The 19,416-nt window shown below is 46.4% G+C and overlaps 1 protein-coding gene across 6 annotated transcripts in view; it reads right to left on the reverse strand.

Annotated features, from left to right (window-relative positions):
* Window positions 1-19,416, reverse strand: part of LOC139553716 (ral GTPase-activating protein subunit alpha-2-like) — a 187,003-nt gene that overhangs the window by 74,035 nt on the left and 93,552 nt on the right. For 5 of the 6 annotated variants that reach the window (XM_071366322.1, XM_071366317.1, XM_071366321.1 and 2 more), the window contains 16 exons: window positions 17,934-18,056; window positions 17,568-17,653; window positions 17,346-17,436; window positions 17,090-17,263; window positions 15,990-16,148; window positions 15,487-15,680; window positions 13,779-13,877; window positions 13,511-13,666; window positions 7,869-7,997; window positions 7,398-7,526; window positions 7,171-7,229; window positions 6,826-6,934; window positions 3,166-3,276; window positions 2,978-3,046; window positions 2,547-2,684; window positions 165-345 (listed from right to left, as the gene is read on the reverse strand). In XM_071366322.1, coding sequence (XP_071222423.1) covers window positions 165-345; window positions 2,547-2,684; window positions 2,978-3,046; window positions 3,166-3,276; window positions 6,826-6,934; window positions 7,171-7,229; window positions 7,398-7,526; window positions 7,869-7,997; window positions 13,511-13,666; window positions 13,779-13,877; window positions 15,487-15,680; window positions 15,990-16,148; window positions 17,090-17,263; window positions 17,346-17,436; window positions 17,568-17,653; window positions 17,934-18,056 — 2,007 coding nt within the window. The remainder of the gene's footprint in view (window positions 1-164; window positions 346-2,546; window positions 2,685-2,977; window positions 3,047-3,165; window positions 3,277-6,825; window positions 6,935-7,170; window positions 7,230-7,397; window positions 7,527-7,868; window positions 7,998-13,510; window positions 13,667-13,778; window positions 13,878-15,486; window positions 15,681-15,989; window positions 16,149-17,089; window positions 17,264-17,345; window positions 17,437-17,567; window positions 17,654-17,933; window positions 18,057-19,416) is intronic. The other variant, XM_071366323.1, reaches the window with a different exon arrangement.

Consider the following 19,416-nt stretch of genomic DNA (forward strand, 5'->3'; position numbering starts at 1 on the left):
ACGCACAAACGTACACAGCCCTCCTTTAATTTCTGTCAGCCCTAGAACAATCTCCTACACAGCAGGTACTAAATGGGTGGCGTGTCATCTGCCCATCCTGTCTCCTGCTGTGTTGGTGACAGTGGTGAGGGCAGTGACAGTTGTGAGGTCTCAGGTCTCCTTACCCTCGGCAACGGTGAGCAGGTTGCCAAAGTCTGCAGCGGTGTGTGAGGGCGGGGGCTCAGAATTCTTGACCTGGCCCAGCATGAGGAAGGGGTCGTAGTCAGTGGAGAGGTCAGACAGGCTCAGGAGGTAGTGACTCTGCTGGGTGTGCAGGTTGGAGCCAGAGACACAACAGTGAAGCACCTACCAAACAGGATTGAAGATAGGAGTCAACACCTAGTGGGTTAAAGCAACTACAAGAGAAAAACAGTGGTAATGTGGTAATCTTGCATGTGGTGGTAACCTTGGATACAGTCACTGCTACTGTTCCTTTGCGTGGCTGGCTGCACAGCATCAATGAGCACATGGGACTCATAAATGAGGTACATCACACACTCAAACAGACACACTACCCAGTCTGCCTGAGATTAAAGCACGCGACAGTGGAGGCATTGACCAACAGCGGGAGCCAGTGAATAGCTGAACAACACTGACCTTACAGTATCTGAAACACAGGTGAAGTAACTAAGTAAGTTACTAACTAAGTAAGAGGAAAATTATACAGTAATCTCGAACGCAGAGGTTGCAAGTACGGAAGATAATCAGTGAGGCATTGCTTATTGCACTTCAAATGGTTCAGGAACATACGGAGGAGGAATATACGGTCTGTTTGTCATGGTGAGACGGCCATCTAAGAGAAGAGAAGCTCTTTATTGCCACTAATCCATTTCTCCTGTGATGAGTGTATCGATCTGCATAACAGATGGTACGGCATCAGTCCGTTGGGTTGGCAGGACTAGATAAGACCCGCTGGGTCAGTTGATTACACTGATTGGACAGGTTTACTGTTTGATTTAATTAAAATGTTATCCCCCTGCTCATGTTGCCACACACACACACACACCACACACACACACACCTGTGTGCTGTAAGCAGAGAAGTGCTTGGAAGCTACGCCTGACATATCAGACAATAGCAAACTGTGGGGCCTCTTACACTGAGTGGGTGGACTTGGTAAACCCTTTGTGGAGGCTGGTCCATGTAAATGAATGGCTAATCCCATTCAACACACACATACACACTTGGCTGAGGCTCAGAGGAGAGGCACAGGTTCTGTCATCTGAAACAGTATTGTGTGGGGAAATGCAGACAGTATGTGGATTATTATGCCTAACAGTCCTCTGGGTATGGGGGGGATTAGAGTTTATGGTGAAAAGGCCAGAACCAAACAGCTGCCACACCAAAGCCCCAAAGTGGTTCCTCTGTGGAGGAGAAAAAAATCTTTGGCTTGCTTGACAACTAAGTGGCTGCACCTCACATAGCAACAGTTCCAGGAAGGTAACACACACCCGAACAAACATGGATACGTGCAGATGTGCACAGAGGCACATATGCACACTCACTCACAGTCGCACAAAAACATACACACAAGCAAAACACTCACGCACGCGTACGCACAGCGAGGGGAGGGTGCAGCTGCTGAGGCAGGCAGAGAGCAGATGGAGGAGCCGGAGTGGAGCTCCAGTGAACCAATAAGGTCCAGAGCAATCATGCCTTTTACACAGAGAAGCCTCATGCTGTTAGACACAAATACACCAAAAAGTTCAAATCCTCAGCAGAGATGCAGAAATGTCCCATCTTTCTTCATCATTGTATGAATGACTCACTTAAGTTTAATCTGCTCATTGATTTGTTAAGGGAAACATCTGATACAAATCCAGAAGCGAAGCAGAATAAAGTATGCATAAACAAGACTAATTGCTTTATTCATTGTGTGAGGTTTACTGCTATGTAAATTAGTGCCTAGCTGAAAAGACTGAGTATTGAATAGCTTTATAAACTTTACTGTTATGTGCACAATAGATCAACAAATAACATTGAATTCCTAGATAGCAGCTGCAGTCTCTCTCATTTGAAGAAATATTCAATTAAAATCTAGACAGGCTTGTAGTTCCAGGCTTATCACGAGGACAAAGAAACATCTAAATAATTTGACCATTTCTTATCAGGGGTGACATCCATATAAAGGTTTGTGTTTGTTTGACCGCATCTGTCAAACCTCCAATGAATACCACCTCATTCATTTAGCCTGACGCTCAGCCTCTTCCTCAGCATTTAAATCTCGACATAAGGGTTCAAACACCCAATCGGTCAAAATAAAAAGACGAGTAAAAACTAAACCTGTTATAAATTAATGTTTTTGAGTATTACATGTGTATTAGCAAACAGGTGGGGTGGTTAGGTGGGCATTCTCACATACCAGTAGAAACTGGAAACAAAAATTGGAAACTGAATTTCCAAGTCGGCATCGAACAAACTTTAAATGTTGAATAGGGCATCTGAATAGGGCTGTGGTGGAAGTAAGACAAAGTACTTTGACACTGTATTCTCTCTCTGTTACCCACCCTGTAGATGTAGTCGAGCAGAGGGGCCTTGTGGGATGTGGAGTCCTCCAGCACGGGCATGGTGATGGGCTCCAGCAGCATATTCAGGGGCATGGCCATGCACCAGTCCAGCAGGCACAGCAGCAGAGACACCATTAGCTGAGTCATACAAAGAGAGGAGAGGCCTTTTCCATTAGCCCAGCACCCTCCACACACAATGAAGCCTACTGTACTCAAAGATAATCAATAAAACAGCTAGGGAGGGGATGAGGGAGGGAGTGAGGTAGGGACAGAGAGGGAGGGCTAGAGGGAGAAAAAGAGAGAGAGCTGGAGAAAAGGAGAGAGAAATCAGGAGGGGAAAGACAAAAATAGGGCCCAGATGGAACAAGATTCCTGTGCAAATGCACTTGCTACATCTATGAAAAAAAGAGTCCTTTAGAATTTCCTCGTACCTTTTTGTCAGCCTCCACTGCCGAGTGCTCTGCGCTCGGCAACAGAAATGCTATAGTAGCCACAAAGATCTGCATGGGACAAAAATAAGGGAACATGTTGATTCTATATATTTCTCAAGTGAAAGAAGATAGCATGTCTGATAAAAGGAGATGGTTAGGTGAGCTGAGGGGGAGCCGTGTCATCCTACCTCAATGATTTTCTTTGGGAGAGAGCGCTCTAGTCTCTGGAGGTGTTCCCAGTGAGAGATGAGGAGCTGGAACAGGTCACAGGCTACATGAGCCACAGCCTTGTTCCCAAACTGACGAGCGAGAGAGAGAGCGAGAGCGAGAGAGAGACCCGCTAATTATCAAAATCCAGAAAAGAGACGTTAAATTCTACAACCACCTAAAAGGAAGCGATTCCCAAACCTTCCATAACAAAGCTATCACATACAGAGAGATGAACCTGGAGAAGAGTCCCCTAAGCAAGCTGGTCGTGGGGCTCTGTTCACAAACGCAACCCACAGTGCCCCAGGACAGCAACACAACTAGACCCAACCAAATCATGAGAAAACAAAAAGAGAATTACTTGACACATTGAAAAGAATGAACAAAAAACAGAGCAAACTAGAATGCTATTTAGCCCTAACCAGAGTACACAGTGGCAGAATACCTGACCACTCTGACTGACCCAAACTTAAGGAAAGCTTTAATGTACAGACTCCATGAGCATAGCCTTGCTATTGAGAAAGGCCGCGGTAGGCAGACCTGGCTCTCAAGAGAAGACCGTCTATGTGCACACTGCCCACAAAATGAGGTGGAAACTGAGCTGCACTTCCTAACCTCCTGCCAAATGTATAATCATATCAGAGACACATATTTCCCTCAGATTACACAGGTCCACAAAGAATTCGAAAACAAACCGGATTTTGATAAACTCCCATATCTACTGGGTGAAATACCACAGTGTGCATCACAGCAGCAAGATTTGTGACCTGTTGCCACAAGAAAAGGGCAATCAGTGAAGAACAAACACCACTGTAAATAAAACCCATATTTATGTTTATTTATTTTCCCTTTTGTACTTTAACCATTTGCACATCGTTACATTACTGTATATATACATTTGTAATGTCTTTATTCTTTTGGAACTTCTGTGAGTGAAATGTTTACTGTTCATTTTGATTGTTTATTTCACTTTTGTATATTATCTACTTCACTTGCGTTGGCAATGTTAACAAACTCAGCAAAAAAATAAATGTCCTCTCACTGTCAACTGCGTTTATTTTCATCAAACTTAGCATGTGTAAATACTTGTATGAACATAACAAGATTCAACAACTGAGACATAAACTGAACAAGTTCACACACATGTGACTAACAGAAATGTAAAAATGTGTCCCTGAACAAAGGGGGGGTGGTCAAAATCAAAAGCAGCAGTCAGTGTGGCCACCAGCTGAATTAAGTACTGCAGTGCATCTCCTCCTCATGGACTGCAACAGACTTGCCAGTTCTTGCTGTGAGATGTTACCCCACTCTTCCACCAAGGCACCTGCAAGTTCCCAGACATTTCTGGGGGGAATGACCCTAGCCCTCACCCTCCGATCCAACAGGTCCCAGACGTGCTCAATGGGATCGAGATCCAGGCTCTTCGCTGGCCATGGCAGAACACTGACATTCCTGTCTTGCCAGAAATCAATGCACAGAACGAGCAGTATGGCTGGTGGCATTGTCATGCTAGAGGGTCATGTCAGGATGAGCCTGCAGGAAGGGTACCACATGAGGGAGGAGGATGTCTTCCCTGTAACACACAGCGTTGAGATTGCCTGCAATGCCAACAAGCTCAGTCCGATGATGCTGTGACACACCGCCCCAGACCATGACGGACCCTCCTCCTCCAAATTGATCCCACTCCAGAGTACAGGCCTCGGTGTAACGCTCATTCCTTCGACGATAAACGCGAATCTGACCATCACCCCTGGTGAGACAAAACCACAACTCATCAGTGAAGAGCACTTTTTGCCAGTCCTGTCTGGTCCAGCGACGGTGGGTTTGTGCCCATAGGCGACGTTGTTGCCGGTGATGTAAGGCAGGTCCTCACCAGACAACAGGCCTACAAGCCCTCAGTCCAGCCTCTCTCAGCCTATTGCGGACAGTCTGAGCACTGATGGAGGAATTGTGCGTTCCTGGTGTAATCCAGGCAGTTGTTGTTGCCATTCTGTACCTGTCCCGCAGGTGTGATGTTCGGATGTACCAATCCTGTGCAGGTGTTGTTACACATGGTCTGCCACTGCGAGGACGATCAACTGTCGGTCCTGTCTCCCTGTAGCGCCGTCTCACAGTACGGACATTGCAATTTATTGCCTGGCCACATCTGCAGTCTTCATGCCTCCTTGCAACATGCCTAAGGCACATTCACACAGATGAGCAGGGACCCTGGGCATCTTTCTTTTGGTGTTTTTCAGTCAGTAGAAATACCTCTTTAGTGTCCTAAGTTTTCATAACTGGGACCTTAATTGCCTACCGTCTGTAAGCTGTTAGTGTCTTAACGACCGTTCCACCGGTGCATGTTCATTAATTGTTTATGGTTCATTGAACAAGCATGGGAAACAGTGTTTAAACCCTTTACAATGAAGATCTGTGAAGTTATTTGGATTTTTACGAATTATCTTTGAAAGACAGGGTCCTGAAAAAGGGACGTTTCTTTTGCTGAGTTCATGTTTCCCATGCCAATGAAGCTCCTTGAATTGAATTTAATTGAGAGCGCGCGAGAGAGAGAGAACAGTAAACGAGAGATCAGGGTTCAAGGTGTTCTGGGAAGTCAACAACGTAGTAGGATGAGTAATTGTATTAAACTATTATGGGGAACTCTGGCATAACAGTTCATTCCCGGGCTGTGCCACAACCAGCCGTGTCAGGGAGTCCCATAGAACGGAGCACAATTGGCCCAGTGTCGTCCGGGTTAGGGGAGGGATTGGCCGAGGGGGGCTTTACTTGGCTCATCGCGCTCCAGTGACTCTTTGTGGCGGGCCGGGTACCTGCAGGCTGACCCCGGTCACCAGTTGAATGTTTGTTGAATCCCCACCAGTTGAATGTTGTAACACCTGCAGGTGTAGTTAAGTGGGTCGCCCTTCCCGGGCCTGTTGGGGAGTTGCAGTGATGAGACAAGATTGAAAGAAGGGGAGCAAAATATGTATATTTTCAATAGCTCACTATGGATCTACAAACAGGTTAGCCTCTATAAAGTCTTTGGATATATTTGCAGTGGGTTCTGTGTTATTTCTTTGAGAAAAAGGTATGAAAATGTCTTGGTTCTGCAAAGAACTTTCTTTCAAACTAAAGTTTATGGACCGATTGGCAGACCCATTTGTGTTGTTAAAAAAGGGGATCTGGAATTCAAGGCACAGAAATAGAATGTCCCCTGTTTTCTAGCGGAATGCCTATTGTCATGTAACAAGAGCAGACAATGCAGGATTGCAAAAATGGCCCAACACAAAGACAGATCCAGAGAGTTCAGCACCTGCTTTCAGAAAAGCACCCCTCCCTCCGTTCACCCACTCATCCCCTTTATTTTGGACCAGCCGGATGTGTGCGTCAGGTTGGGCAGGGCAGTGAATACTGCTCCATTAGAGGGGTATTGCACTAGCAAGAAACTTAAATGCTTAAATTGGCCTGCATCCACTGAGAGCGAGTGGTCTGGAAATTACACCACATGCTCTTTTCCCAAAAACCCTCAGGAAACACTGGTTCTCTCTGCATCTATCCACTGATAGACAGGGGAGCAGAGGTCTTCAAATACATACTGTACAGGAGTCACGCCACTGAGCACGTTGTCACTCACATAGACGCTGATGCATAAACACACTCACCTTTAGTGTTACGCCCAGTACATTGATGGCATCCTTGACCTGGTGGTGAATATTATTCTGCATCAGTTCCTCACATACCCACAGGCCCAGACTACACACAGCTATACACCTAGAACACACAGAAGACCAGTGAGAGAATACTGATGCACGATATGGGACCAATTACATTCTTACTCATGTTGTATCTCTGAAGTTGCCCCCTTTCCATTTTCTTCTTACATTACACAAATTCATCAAATATTTTATTTCATTATACTATTTCTTAGAAATTTGAACATGAATCCAATCAGTCCCATTCCCTCCACACGACCGTACCTTTCTTCTGTACCCCCATCCCTTTCATACCTGGCTGCCTCACAGGGTTCATTCCGTGCCGTCTTCAGTAAGATGTTGACCAGATAGTCCTGAAAGGAGAGGGCAGAGAAGACATGATGATGAACAATCCACTTCATATACCATCCAAAATTTCAATTTTATTCATCAAGATACTTGAACTCTAATGCAATGTATTTATTAGTTTGCTGTCTGAGTATTTACTGAAAGGACAAAGTAAATGTAGGAACTCTGAATACCTTAATGTCCTCGTTCCCAACGACGATGTCATCAGTTCCAGGAACAGTCTGCAGTAGAGGAATCTGCAGGTAGAGGTTGGGAAAACAGACCAGCGACCCAAGGACGGTCTGTGCGTCAATCCTCGGAGCCTTTCAGATGAAAATAACACACATTCATTGTCTCATCACTACAGAACTCTGATTATGTTGCATGAAACATTTCTCTTGAAGGAAAAGGCTCCAGGACCAGGAGAAAAGGCTCCAGGAGAAAAGGCTCCAGGAGAAAAGGCTCCAGGAGCGGCAGCATTATGTCCTTTAACTCACTGAATATGTTGTTTCCATGGAGTTGAATACTGTGTGTAGTACATTCAACACACTAACGTGAACTTCTAAATGAAGTATAGCAGAATATGTTTAACGATCCTAAATACATATTGCACCACATTTGATGTAAGCCTGCCTGCCTGCGTGTCTGTGTGCGTGTCTGTGTACCTCGGCGGTGTCGTGGCTGAGGATGCGTGCTGCAGCGGTGATGAAGTCTCCCACCAGCATAGTGAAGCCAGGCAGGCCCAGGTAGAAGAAGCGTGGGGAACAGGAACGGATCACTGTGTTTAGAACGTCCTGAGAGGGAACACAAACACACCACAAAGATGGTCATGGTAGTTAGGTCAATGGATGGATTGAATGAGCATTAAAATAAGCATAGAACCATATCTTTTGTAAGCAGGTGGCATGTATTTCTGATATTGGGATGGCTGTATTTTGGGGAATGGACAGACACTGAGCTCTGGAAAGGAATGATAGCATAGTAGTGCATCCCAAATTGCTACATATATGACAACAGTGCACTCAGGAGAGCACAGCATTTCACAGTCCATATCTTACAAAAAGAAAGTGAGAGTGTGAATGAGGGATGGAGAAAAAGGGAGGGGAAGAAAGAGGCAGCAGATGGGTTGATCACACAGCACAAGGGAAGGGGAATTGTGGAACAAAAGTACCACACACACACACACACACACACACACACACACACACACACACACACACACACACACACACACACACACACACACACACACACACACACACACACACACACACACACACAGTATTAAAAAAAGTATTGAAGAGGGATTTAAGTATACGTGGGCAGAACGTACCGCTCCACAATAACAATGGTCGAACTCATCTCATTACTCTGATGGCTAGTAAAGTACAGTACACTGAAAACATGCATTGGGTTGGGTATATAAATAAAGTACTGTGTCTAATAAAGAACTGAAATAGGTTGCAGTGGATGACCTCACATTGCCTTAAATGTCAGGAGTGAACTGAAATTCTTGAGATAAGAATGTAATAGAACTACATAAGGGGGGGATTGTTTGCTTAACTGTGTGTGTGTGTGTGTGTGTGTGTGTGTGTGTGTGTGTGTGTGTGTGTGTACACAGCCAAGGTCCAGGCCAGGAACACCTGCCTTTTGGATAGCTGTAAATGTGTGTAAATCAGGTGGTTCAAACAGCGGCCTTGTGTCTCCCTGAGTCCTAAACCCCAGTACACCTCAGCAAACACCCGACACACTCCTCCACAACCCCTCCCAACCCACCCACTACATTAATCCCCTCAAATGAAGCCTTTGTAGACACAGAGTGGGGAAACAAAAGAGGAATATAAAAACACAGGCAATAAGGAACCAGTCAAAACATAGCGCGGCGGCAGCGTTGGGTTTGGAGGCGCATTTTACCCTAATTTCTGCCGTAATTGACCTCTGAGAGGCGTAATGTCGGCTGATCGCCTGAAGTTAGCATTTTAGGGGAAGCGAAAAACCTACAAAGCATTTCCATTCTGCCTGAAAGTAGAGGGAGCTGGATGTGAAAGGAGTGTGTGGTAGTAGAGATTTGAGCACTGCTGCGTGCGGTGGGGCTGAGGGTTGGCAGTAGGATTGGCCTGCTCTGCTCTGTTCAACAAAAGGTGCATTAATACAAGCCTGACAGGAGGCTTCTTAACCCTTTCATTCTGCCGTGTTTGGTAGGCACACAACCCACATTTCCTACATGGAATGAAATATGTCCCCATTTACTGGTCATTAGTGACATCATGACACTACTATCAGTTCTTATCACAGAAGGAGTTTGTAAAATGGGGTTTTCCCAGTCCAGGCATGTTAATAGGTAGTGCCCATCTGTATGGCTATGTCAAGGTGTAGAGGTGCTTTTGGAGGGTTTAATCATCAACTAAACCGCTGGGTTTTGAACCGCAGGACAACTCAACTGTCACATTTCCCTCTCTCTCCACAGGCAGCTGTTACACAGATGAAACAATCCCTGTTTCTCTGATAAATTGAGGGGAAAAAAGAAACCGATGGCTTTGCACAGGGAGAGCAGGTGTTAGAGAGATGTTTAATGGCTGGCTCACACAACCCTAGAAGGCACATTTAATGCACAAGCAACAACTTTTCAGTAGGCTGAACAGCACTCTTATTAAATAGATTACTGCCATTGTGCAAAGGTCAAGGTAATGCTACTGCAGACTCGGTAGACTGCTCGCAAGAGAGAGAGACCGAAAGAGAGAGAGACAGACTGGACAATACCAGGGACATTGGCAGCCAGGAGGAGAGGATGTACCCTCCTTCATAGCCCCTCCTTTTTTAGTGAAAAAACCCTGTCATGTTATATTTGCAAACATGTGCAGTGCTTAAATATTGTATAATCAGAGTATTTTTTTGCTGTTGAACATTTCAAGACTAGACAGTCCATTAAAATACAAAGAAATGGGGAAAATATATAGGGAGAATTTGAGTGGGACAGAATAGACTAAAGAGAGAAGAACAGTAGATTTGGGAGGGCTCCTGCAGGGGAGGGTGGATAGAGGAAGGAGGAGGGGAGGGGGATGGAGTAAGAGGCACATTGTTATGTAAAGCAGGCGTGCGGCTGGGTTGTCCCTCCATTGTGTGGCGTGAGGACTCTTTCTCCGGCCAATTTGAACACGCTCCAGCGCCCAGCCAGCTCAGCACTGGCAGCCCAGGCCCCATAATATATTTAGGCACGACAAAAGCTGGAGAATGCCACCCTGTCCCTCTTGGCCGGCCCCCTCATTTCTCTACAACGCATTCCCCGGGAGCTCCCCTTCCGGTCATCTCCGGCCCCGGTCATCTCCAGCTCCGGTCAACGTGTCACTAATGGAGCACGACAGACGTCAGTCCATAATTAATCACAAATACACGGCAGGAGCTCAAACATTACTTAACGACATGGAAAACATTCTAATAACCTTGTCGTGCTGCCAAGGCGCAATATAAACCTGTGGGCAGAGGGAAAAAAACAAAATCATTGATTTACAGTTTTTCCCCCTTCAATCTCTTTCCAACTCACTCCCTCTCCTGTTTTTAGAGCAGCCAACAGGCTAACCAGGCAGGCGGGCAGGGTGTGGTTAGATAGAGTAGGACCATGCTGGAGTGAGTGGAGACAACATGCTAAAACAGTGTGCCCTCATCACCACCGGCTGGCAGGAGGCGACAGAACGAGAGGTCGGGAGAGATCCAGTTGACAGCTGAGCAGAGGCCTAGAAAACGCAAGACTACACTGGCGTGAACCCAGATGACTCTTACCTACGCACAAAATATTACATCACCAGCTTCATCAACATTCCTCACATTTACCTTAGCTAGTCCAGAACAAGTAAAAGGGGTAAAGGTAATGCATAAGCAACGTCATCATCAGCAGGACCTATGTCAACACATGACAAGAACATGACAATAAGCATGTGCTATGTACCTGCGACAGTGCATTGCATCTTGCTGCTCTTGTATCGAAATGACAATGCAACAAAGCTAAGATGCCTTTGGCTATAGCCCCATCTAGTGTTTTTTAACCCACCTACACTCCCCCACATTTGGGGGACTAACCGATATATTTTGTTTATATTCAAATGTTTATTTATTATTCAAATGTTTTATAATGAACAAAAGTACAAACGCAACATGCAACAATTTCTAAGATTTTACTGAGTTACAGTTCATTTAATGATCTATGGATTTAACATGACTGGGAATACAGATGTGCATCTGTTGGACACAGATGCCTTAAAAAAAAGGTAGGGGCTTGGATAAAAAAAAGTCAGTATCTGGTGTGACCAACATTTGCCTCATGCAGCGCGATACATCTCCTTCGCATAGAGTTCATCAGGATGTTGATTGTGGCCTGTTGAATGTTGTCTCACTCCTCTTCAATGGCTGTGCGAAGGTGCTGGATATTGCCGGGAACTGGAACACGCTGTTGTACACGTCGATCCAGAGCATCTCAAACATGCTCAATGGGTGACATTGCAGGCCATGGAAGAACTGGGAAATATTTTCAGCTTCCAGGAATTGTGTACAGATCCTTGCGACATGGGGCCGTACATTATCTTGCTAAAATATGAGGTAATGGCGGCGGATGAATGGCACGACAATGGGCCTCAGGGTCTCGTCACGGTATCTCTATGCATTCAAATTGCAATAAAACGCAATTGTGTTCGTTGTCTGTAGCTTAAACCTGCCCTTCAGCTTCATTAAATAGTACCTGCAAAACGCCAGTCTCAACGTCAACAGTGAAGAGGCGACTCCGGGATGCTGGCCTTCTAAGGCAGAGTTGCAAAGAAAAAGCCATATCTCAGACTGGCCAATAAAAAGAAAAGATTAAGATGGGCAAAAGAACACAGACACTGGACAGAGGAACTCTGCCTAGAAGGCCAGCATCCCGGAGTCGCCTCTTCACTGTTGACGTTGAGACTGGTGTTTGGCGGGTACTATTCAATGAAGCTGCCAGTTGAGTACTTGTGAGGCGTCTGTTTCTCAAACTAGACACTCTAATGTACTTGTCCTCTTGATTAGTTGTGCACCGGGGCCTCCCACTCCTCTTTCTATCCTGGTTAGAGACAGTCTGCACTGTATTGTGAAGGGAGTAGTACACAGCATTGTATGAGATATTCAGTTTCTTGCCATTTTCTCGCATGGTATAGCCTTCATTTCTCAGAACAAGAATAGACTGACGAGTTTCAGAAGAAAGTTCTTTGTTTCTGGCCATTTTGAGCCTGTAATTGAACCCACAAATGCTGATGGTCCAGATACTCAACTAGTCTAAAGGCCAGTTTTATTGCTTCTTTAATCAGAACAAAAGTTTGCAGCTGTGCTAACATAATTGCAAAAGGGTTTTCTAATGATCAATTAGTCTTAAAATGATAAACTTGGGTTAGCTAACACAACGTGCCATTGGAACACAGGAGTGATGGTTGCTGATAATGGGCCTCTGTACGCCTATGTAGATATTCATTTTTTTTTTTTATCAGCCGCTTCCAGCTACAATAGTCATTTACAACATTAACAATGTCTACCGGTACACTGTAATTCTGATCAATTTGATGTTATTTTAAATCGACCCAAAATGTGCTATTCTTTCAAAAACAAGGACATTTCTAAGTGACTCCAAACTTTTGAACGGTGCAGCAGGTAGCCTAGTGGTTAGAGCGTTGGGCCAGTAACCAAAAGGTTGCTGGATCAAATCCCCGAGCTGACAAGGTGAAAATCTGTCATTCTGCCCAACCTACTGTTCCCCGGTAGGCCGTCATTGTAAACAAGTATTTGTTCTCAACTGACTTGCCTAGTTATATAAAGTTTACATTAAAAAAATAAATATTCATATGACTGGCGATCAGGAGCGCCTTTCCTTTGTATATGAAATCAGGACCATCCCTCTTGACGTGTTATTTGGTCCCACTTATCAGTAAAAACTTGAGACCTCGCTACTTTTTTTGCAATCAAACCTTTTTGACTTTTTATGAGTGAAACTACAGCCACAGAATGCAAGAGACCCAAGCTGTCTCCCAGAGCGGTCCCATTCTCTTGTGTTTGATAATCGCTCCCTCTTCTGGCCTTAGTTACAGGAATCTACATCAAGTTGTTTCCACATATACAGTACAGGGAACATAGAATAGCACATGAAAACAGGAGAGGCAATGTTTCGACCCCTGTGGATCTTCGTCAGGCTTCCTCTTGGCCATACCTGTCTCACATGGACTCCTCATACTGAATAGATGTATTATTAACCGAAACCTGCTTAGTATAAAACTAACAGTGTCTGGCAAAAATGTCCATGTGTTACCTGGTCCTCGCTGGTGAAGCCCTTGTGCATGACTTGGTAGAGATGGACCAGGAAGTCACTGTTGGGCAGCACGTCCTGGTTCTTAGTCATCATCTCACAGATTAGTTTATAGGCCTGCAGCTTCCCCGTCTTGAACTCTGCTGGCAGCATGGTGGCCTGTGGGGGAGAGGGGGGAGGGTGAAAGGAGGAGAGAGGGATAGCCACATGCATGTCTTTGATAGTTAGGTGATGTGTGTAGATGGAGTGGACTTCTGAGCAGCTGACTCACCTTGAAGAGCCAGGAGGCCAGCATTCTGAGAGGAGGGATGAAGACAGGGCGGGGAGGAGATGACTGGTTATCCACACTGATGCCCAGGTTGTCCCGGATCTGCAATTAGTTCATTACTGCATTAGCCTGATTTAAAATCTACAGAATACATTGCCTTGCGAAAGTATTCACCCCCTTGGTGTTTTTCCTATTTTGTTGCGTTACAATCTGACATTTAAATGGGTTTGGATTTGGATTTCATGGAATGGACATACACAAAATAGTCCAAATTGGTGAAGTGAAAATTAAAAAAATAACTTGTTTCAAAGAATTCAAAAAAAAAATCAAAACGGAAAAGTGGTGCGTGCATATGTATTCACCCCCTTTGCTATGAAGCCCCTAAATAAGATCTGGTGCAACCAATTACCTTCTGAAGTCACATAATTAGTTAAATAATGTTCACCTGTGTGCAATCTAAGTGTCACATGATCTGTCACATGATCTCAGTATATATATATATATTCAACAGTTCTGAAAGGCCTCAGAGTCTGCAACACCACCAAGCAAGCGGCATTATGAAGACCAAGGCGCTCTCCAAACAGGTCAGGGACAATGTTGTGGAGAAGTACAGATCAGGGTTGTGTTATAAAAAAATATCCGAAACTTTGAACATCCCACGGAGCACCATTCATCGATTATTAAAAAATGGAAAGAAAATGGCACCACAACAAACCTGCCAAGAGAGGGCCGCCCACCAAAACTCACAGACCAGGCAAGGAGGGCATTAATCAGACAGGCAACAAAGAGACCAAAGATAACCCTGAAGGAGCTGCAAAGCTCCACAGCGGAGATTGGAGTATCTGTCCATAGAACCACTTTAAGCCGTGCACTTCACAGAGCTGGGCTTTATGAAAGAGTGGCCAGAAAAAAGCCATCGCTTAAAGAAAAAAATAAGCAAACACATTTGGTGTTTGCCATAAGGCATGTGGGAGACTCCCCAAACATATGGAAGAAGATACTCTGGTCAGATGAGACTAAAATTGATATCTTTGACCATCAAGGAAAACGTTATGTCTGGCGCAAACCAAACACCTCTCATCACCCCGAGAACACCATCCCCACAGTGAAGCATGGGACGGAAGTTCACCTTCCAACAAGACAATTACCCTAAGCATACTGCTAAAGCAACACTCGAGTGGTTTAAGGGGAAACATTTAAATGTCTTGGAATGGCCTAGTCAAAGCCCAGACCTCAATCCAATTGAGAATCAGTGGTATGACTTAAAGATCGCTGTATACCAGCGGAACCCATCCAACTTGAAGGAGCTGGAGCAGTTTTGCCTTGAAGAATGGGCAAAAATCCCAGTGACTAGATGTGCCAAGCTTATAGAGACATACCCAAGAGACTTGCAGCTGTAGCTGCTGCTGCTGCAAAAGGTGGCTCTACAAAGTATTGACTTTGGGGGGGTGAGTAGTTACGTGCTCAAGTTTTCCGTTTTTTTGGCTTATTTCTTGTTTGTTTCCCAAAAAATATTTTGCATCTTCAAAGTGGTAGGCATGTTGTGTAAATCAAATAATACAACCCCCCCAAAATCCATTTTAATTCCAAGTTGTAAGGCAACAAAATAGGAAAAATGCAAAGGGGGTGAATACTTTCGCAAGCCACTGTAGATGACTGAATAGATGACATGTCATCTGGGCCGATGAGAGTGTTTGGAGGCTGGGCTTACCTTAGCCAATTTGTGCCACAGGTCGTAGAGGTAACTGAACACCTTGGCGTGGATCCTGGGGCAGCGGATGCTGTTGACATCCCCCAGGATACCCAGAATCCTCCTCCAGAGCACAAAGGCTGAGTCAGCGTGCCAGCCTGTCAGGCTCCCGCCTGCAATGATGCTGACATCATCAGTCAGACACTCACTGCTGTCTACAAGGCCAGAGAGGGCGAGAGAAAGATAGGAGAGAGAGAGAAAGACAGAGTGAGAAAACTCTGATTTACTACTGTATAAACTAGATTGTAAAACACAACTCTAGGCCTGTCCACACCCCGGACAATGAGGTGATTCAACACAGAGATCGATTTTGCCCAGTTACCAGTCACAAACAGCTGAACAGATGATGGGTGGAACGGGGGTGTGTGGGTTGGGTATAGGATAAACAGTGCAACACAGAGGGTGATGGGCAGGGCAGGCTAAAAGAGGGTGTGTAGGGGAGATAGTAGGGACAGTAGCAGTACCCAGGTCCTGAGGCATGTGTAACACAGACTGATGCATGGTGTCCTCCAGGAGCTGGGGGCAGTCCCGGCACTCAGGGTGCACGAGCAAAGCTGGCGAGGCGGGGGGGTGCTGGTGCTGAGACAGTGGTGCGGAGTGGGGAGAGAGGGCACACTCGGGACCTAAAACAAGACAAGGGGACAACGAGGAGACAGCGGAGCTTGAGGGAGCACAGGGACAGGAGGACAGAGGCTGTGAATTTACATTGAATCAATTTAGGAGTACAGACAACACAGACGAGATGGGGTGGGGTCCTGACCCTATCGATCTGGGGTGGGGATGGAGTGGGGTCAGAGGTTACACAAAGGGACAGGGGTTACAGCTGAGGTATTCTTACATTCCTTTCATTGGACAAGAATTGCCATAGCAGTGTTCTCCAAAAACTAAAATGTACTGCAAGGGAGCATTCACCCAAGGAACCACAACATTTTGAGATACTTACCTAAGATTTAATAGCAATGAGACTATCACCTAGCTTTGCCCAATGAATATGTAACAGTGTTAACCATTCCATCTTTATGTACTCATGAGCCGTCGTCCTAATACCTAACACAGCTAAAAAACAAAGCTGCCAGCTGCCTGCTGAATAAAGACCCCTGAGCAGGTGGTAAAACTGGAACACGTCCAAGGCTAGATAGAGGTGCATAGAAAGTGAGCGTTTTCTCTTTCTCCGAGGTGGTACAGAGCTTCAGAGGCCAGGGTGAGGGAGGACGGGCAGGCAGGCAGGCAGGCAGGAAGGAAGGAAGGGGAAGAAGATACAGTATTGTAGAGCAGATCACCTTCCCCCAGACAGAGGCTGGCTATGAAGACTATTCTAATCCTGTGAAAGGTCAGGCTGCTCTGAGATAAATCCCATCACCACCCACAGGCAGACACACACCTCAGGTGAACGTGACAACTTATACAACCTCACAGAATACCAATCTACTGGACCTGAGTTTACAGTGTTCATTCAATATAAACCAATCCCCTCCAAGCCTCATTAACCTCCATCAATCCCCCCAGAAACCTTACCCAGACCTGAAGTCACCCCTGCACCCCCCTGTCCAGTCCATTCCAGTACCTGCAAGGGCCTCATTGTGGCTGAGCAGCAGGTTCCTCTGGCTCTCCGTGTCTGCTTTGACCCCTATCTGGGCTGAATGGAAGTCTGCCTCCTCCTCAAAGGCCTGCCAGGCCAGCAGGCTGCTGTCAGCGTCGTTCAGGTAGCCGTTGGACATCTCGCTGCTCACACTCTCACCTGGCGAGCGAAGGAGAGAGAGGTCAATGTTATACTTTGAGACAAAGTGTGAGACGGGTGAAAGACAGCTGTAAATTCTCACTTTTCTCCCGGAGCTGGAGCCTTGTGTATGTGTTGTGTCCCTCTACAGGGTAGTCCAGCTCAGCTGGACTGCTGCTCCGCCGGATCAAAATCTGGGAGCACAGAGGGAGAAGTCATCAGTGGCTGTTTCAGAAATGCCTCTATCAGACTGCAACAGATGCCCTGCAGAAATACTAATTCAAAGCGAGAGGGTCGTTGATTTTGCATCAGGTGTGTGACTCACCAAGGGTGGGTCGCCGTCTCTCCTCGCTTCTGACGTCCTGCCATCGGAGCCACAGGAGTTGTTGGGGGAGTACGCTCTCTTATGGCCTGGAAGTCACAGTGTCTGTTAATCATACTGGACACACACACATAGCAGACAGCCAGTCTACTCTGGTCATAAATATTGTTCTAGTCTCATCCCTACATCTCTAGATGCAGGATCAGAAATATGAGTTATAGCCTGTAGGCTTCAACGCACATAAATCAGTGTGTGGATGGATACATTGTTGGCATGAGTCTAAATAGGTCCTCTAGGGCAGCTAAAAGGCCCTATGTTAGAACATGCCCTCATGCTGTGTGTGTTTGCCACCCATTGATGTATCCCTACCTGGGAAGGTGTCAGACAGTTGCTGTGTGATGTCGGAGGTGCTGCTGCTGCGTGGTAGAGGGCTGTCACCAGCCTCCAGGTCTCCATCTCCCCCACACTCGGACAGCTGGCCCTCCTCCACGTCTGAGCACCACGACCAGGGGGCGGGGGGAGGGGGGGTTACAGAGCGTTAGAGCAATGCATCAGGCAAGACTCATCTCATACACACTACACCTGATCATTTTCTACCACACAGCATTCTGGCAACTTAGAATGATTACATTGCTTTAGCCACATAGTGAGATGGGAAAGGAACATACAGTTGTACACATTAAAACATACATTAGAACAGACTAGTATAGAATCTTCTTTAGACAGTCATCCTTTTTACTTTCTATCCACTTCCAACCAAATGTTAGTAAGTAGCTGTGAAAAACAATGAGGGGTTCTACTCCACTGACAGGGCTATTGGAGACAGCATATAAATAGTGAAAGACAAACAGGGTGAAGGTGGGAGGACACCACACAGACAGGGTGAAGGTGGTGTGGATACCACACAGACAGGGTCAAGGTGGTGTGGATACCACACAGACAGGGTGAAGGTGGGAGTACACCACACAGACAGGGTGAAGGTGGGAGTACACCACACAGACAGGGTGAAGGTGGGAGGACACCACACAGACAGGGTGAAGGTGGGAGGACACCACACAGACAGGGTGAAGGTGGGAGTACACCACACAGACAGGGTGAAGGTGTGGAGGACACCACACAGACAGGGTGAAGGTGTGGTGGACACCACACAGACAGGGTGAAGGTGTGGTGGACACCACACAGACAGGGTGAAGATGGTGTGGATACCACACAGACAGGGTGAAGGTGTGGTGGATACCACACAGACAGGGTGAAGGTGGGAGGACACCACACAGACAGGGTGAAGGTGGGAGTACACCACACAGACAGGGTGAAGGTGGGAGGACACCACACAGACAGGGTGAAGGTGGGAGGACACCACACAGACAGGGTGAAGGTAGGAGGACACCACACAGACAGGGTGAAGGTGGGAGGACACCACACAGACAGGGTGAAGGTAGGAGGACACCACACAGACAGGGTGAAGGTGGGAGTACACCACACAGACAGGGTGAAGGTGGGAGTACACCACACAGACAGGGTGAAGGTGGGAGTACACCACACAGACAGGGTGAAGGTGGGAGGACACCACACAGACAGGGTGAAGGTGGGAGGACACCACACAGACAGGGTGAAGGTGGGAGGACACCACACAGACAGGGTGAAGGTGGAAGGACACCACACAGACAGGGTGAAGGTAGGAGGACACCACACAGACAGGGTGAAGGTAGGAGGACACCACACAGACAGGGTGAAGGTAGGAGGACACCACACAGACAGGGTGAAGGTAGGAGGACACCACACAGACAGGGTGAAGGTAGGAGGACACCACACAGACAGGGTGAAGGTAGGAGGACACCACACAGACAGGGTG

The sequence above is a fragment of the Salvelinus alpinus genome, chromosome 25 (genome assembly GCF_045679555.1).
Source record: "Salvelinus alpinus chromosome 25, SLU_Salpinus.1, whole genome shotgun sequence".
Classification (NCBI taxonomy): domain Eukaryota; kingdom Metazoa; phylum Chordata; class Actinopteri; order Salmoniformes; family Salmonidae; genus Salvelinus; species Salvelinus alpinus.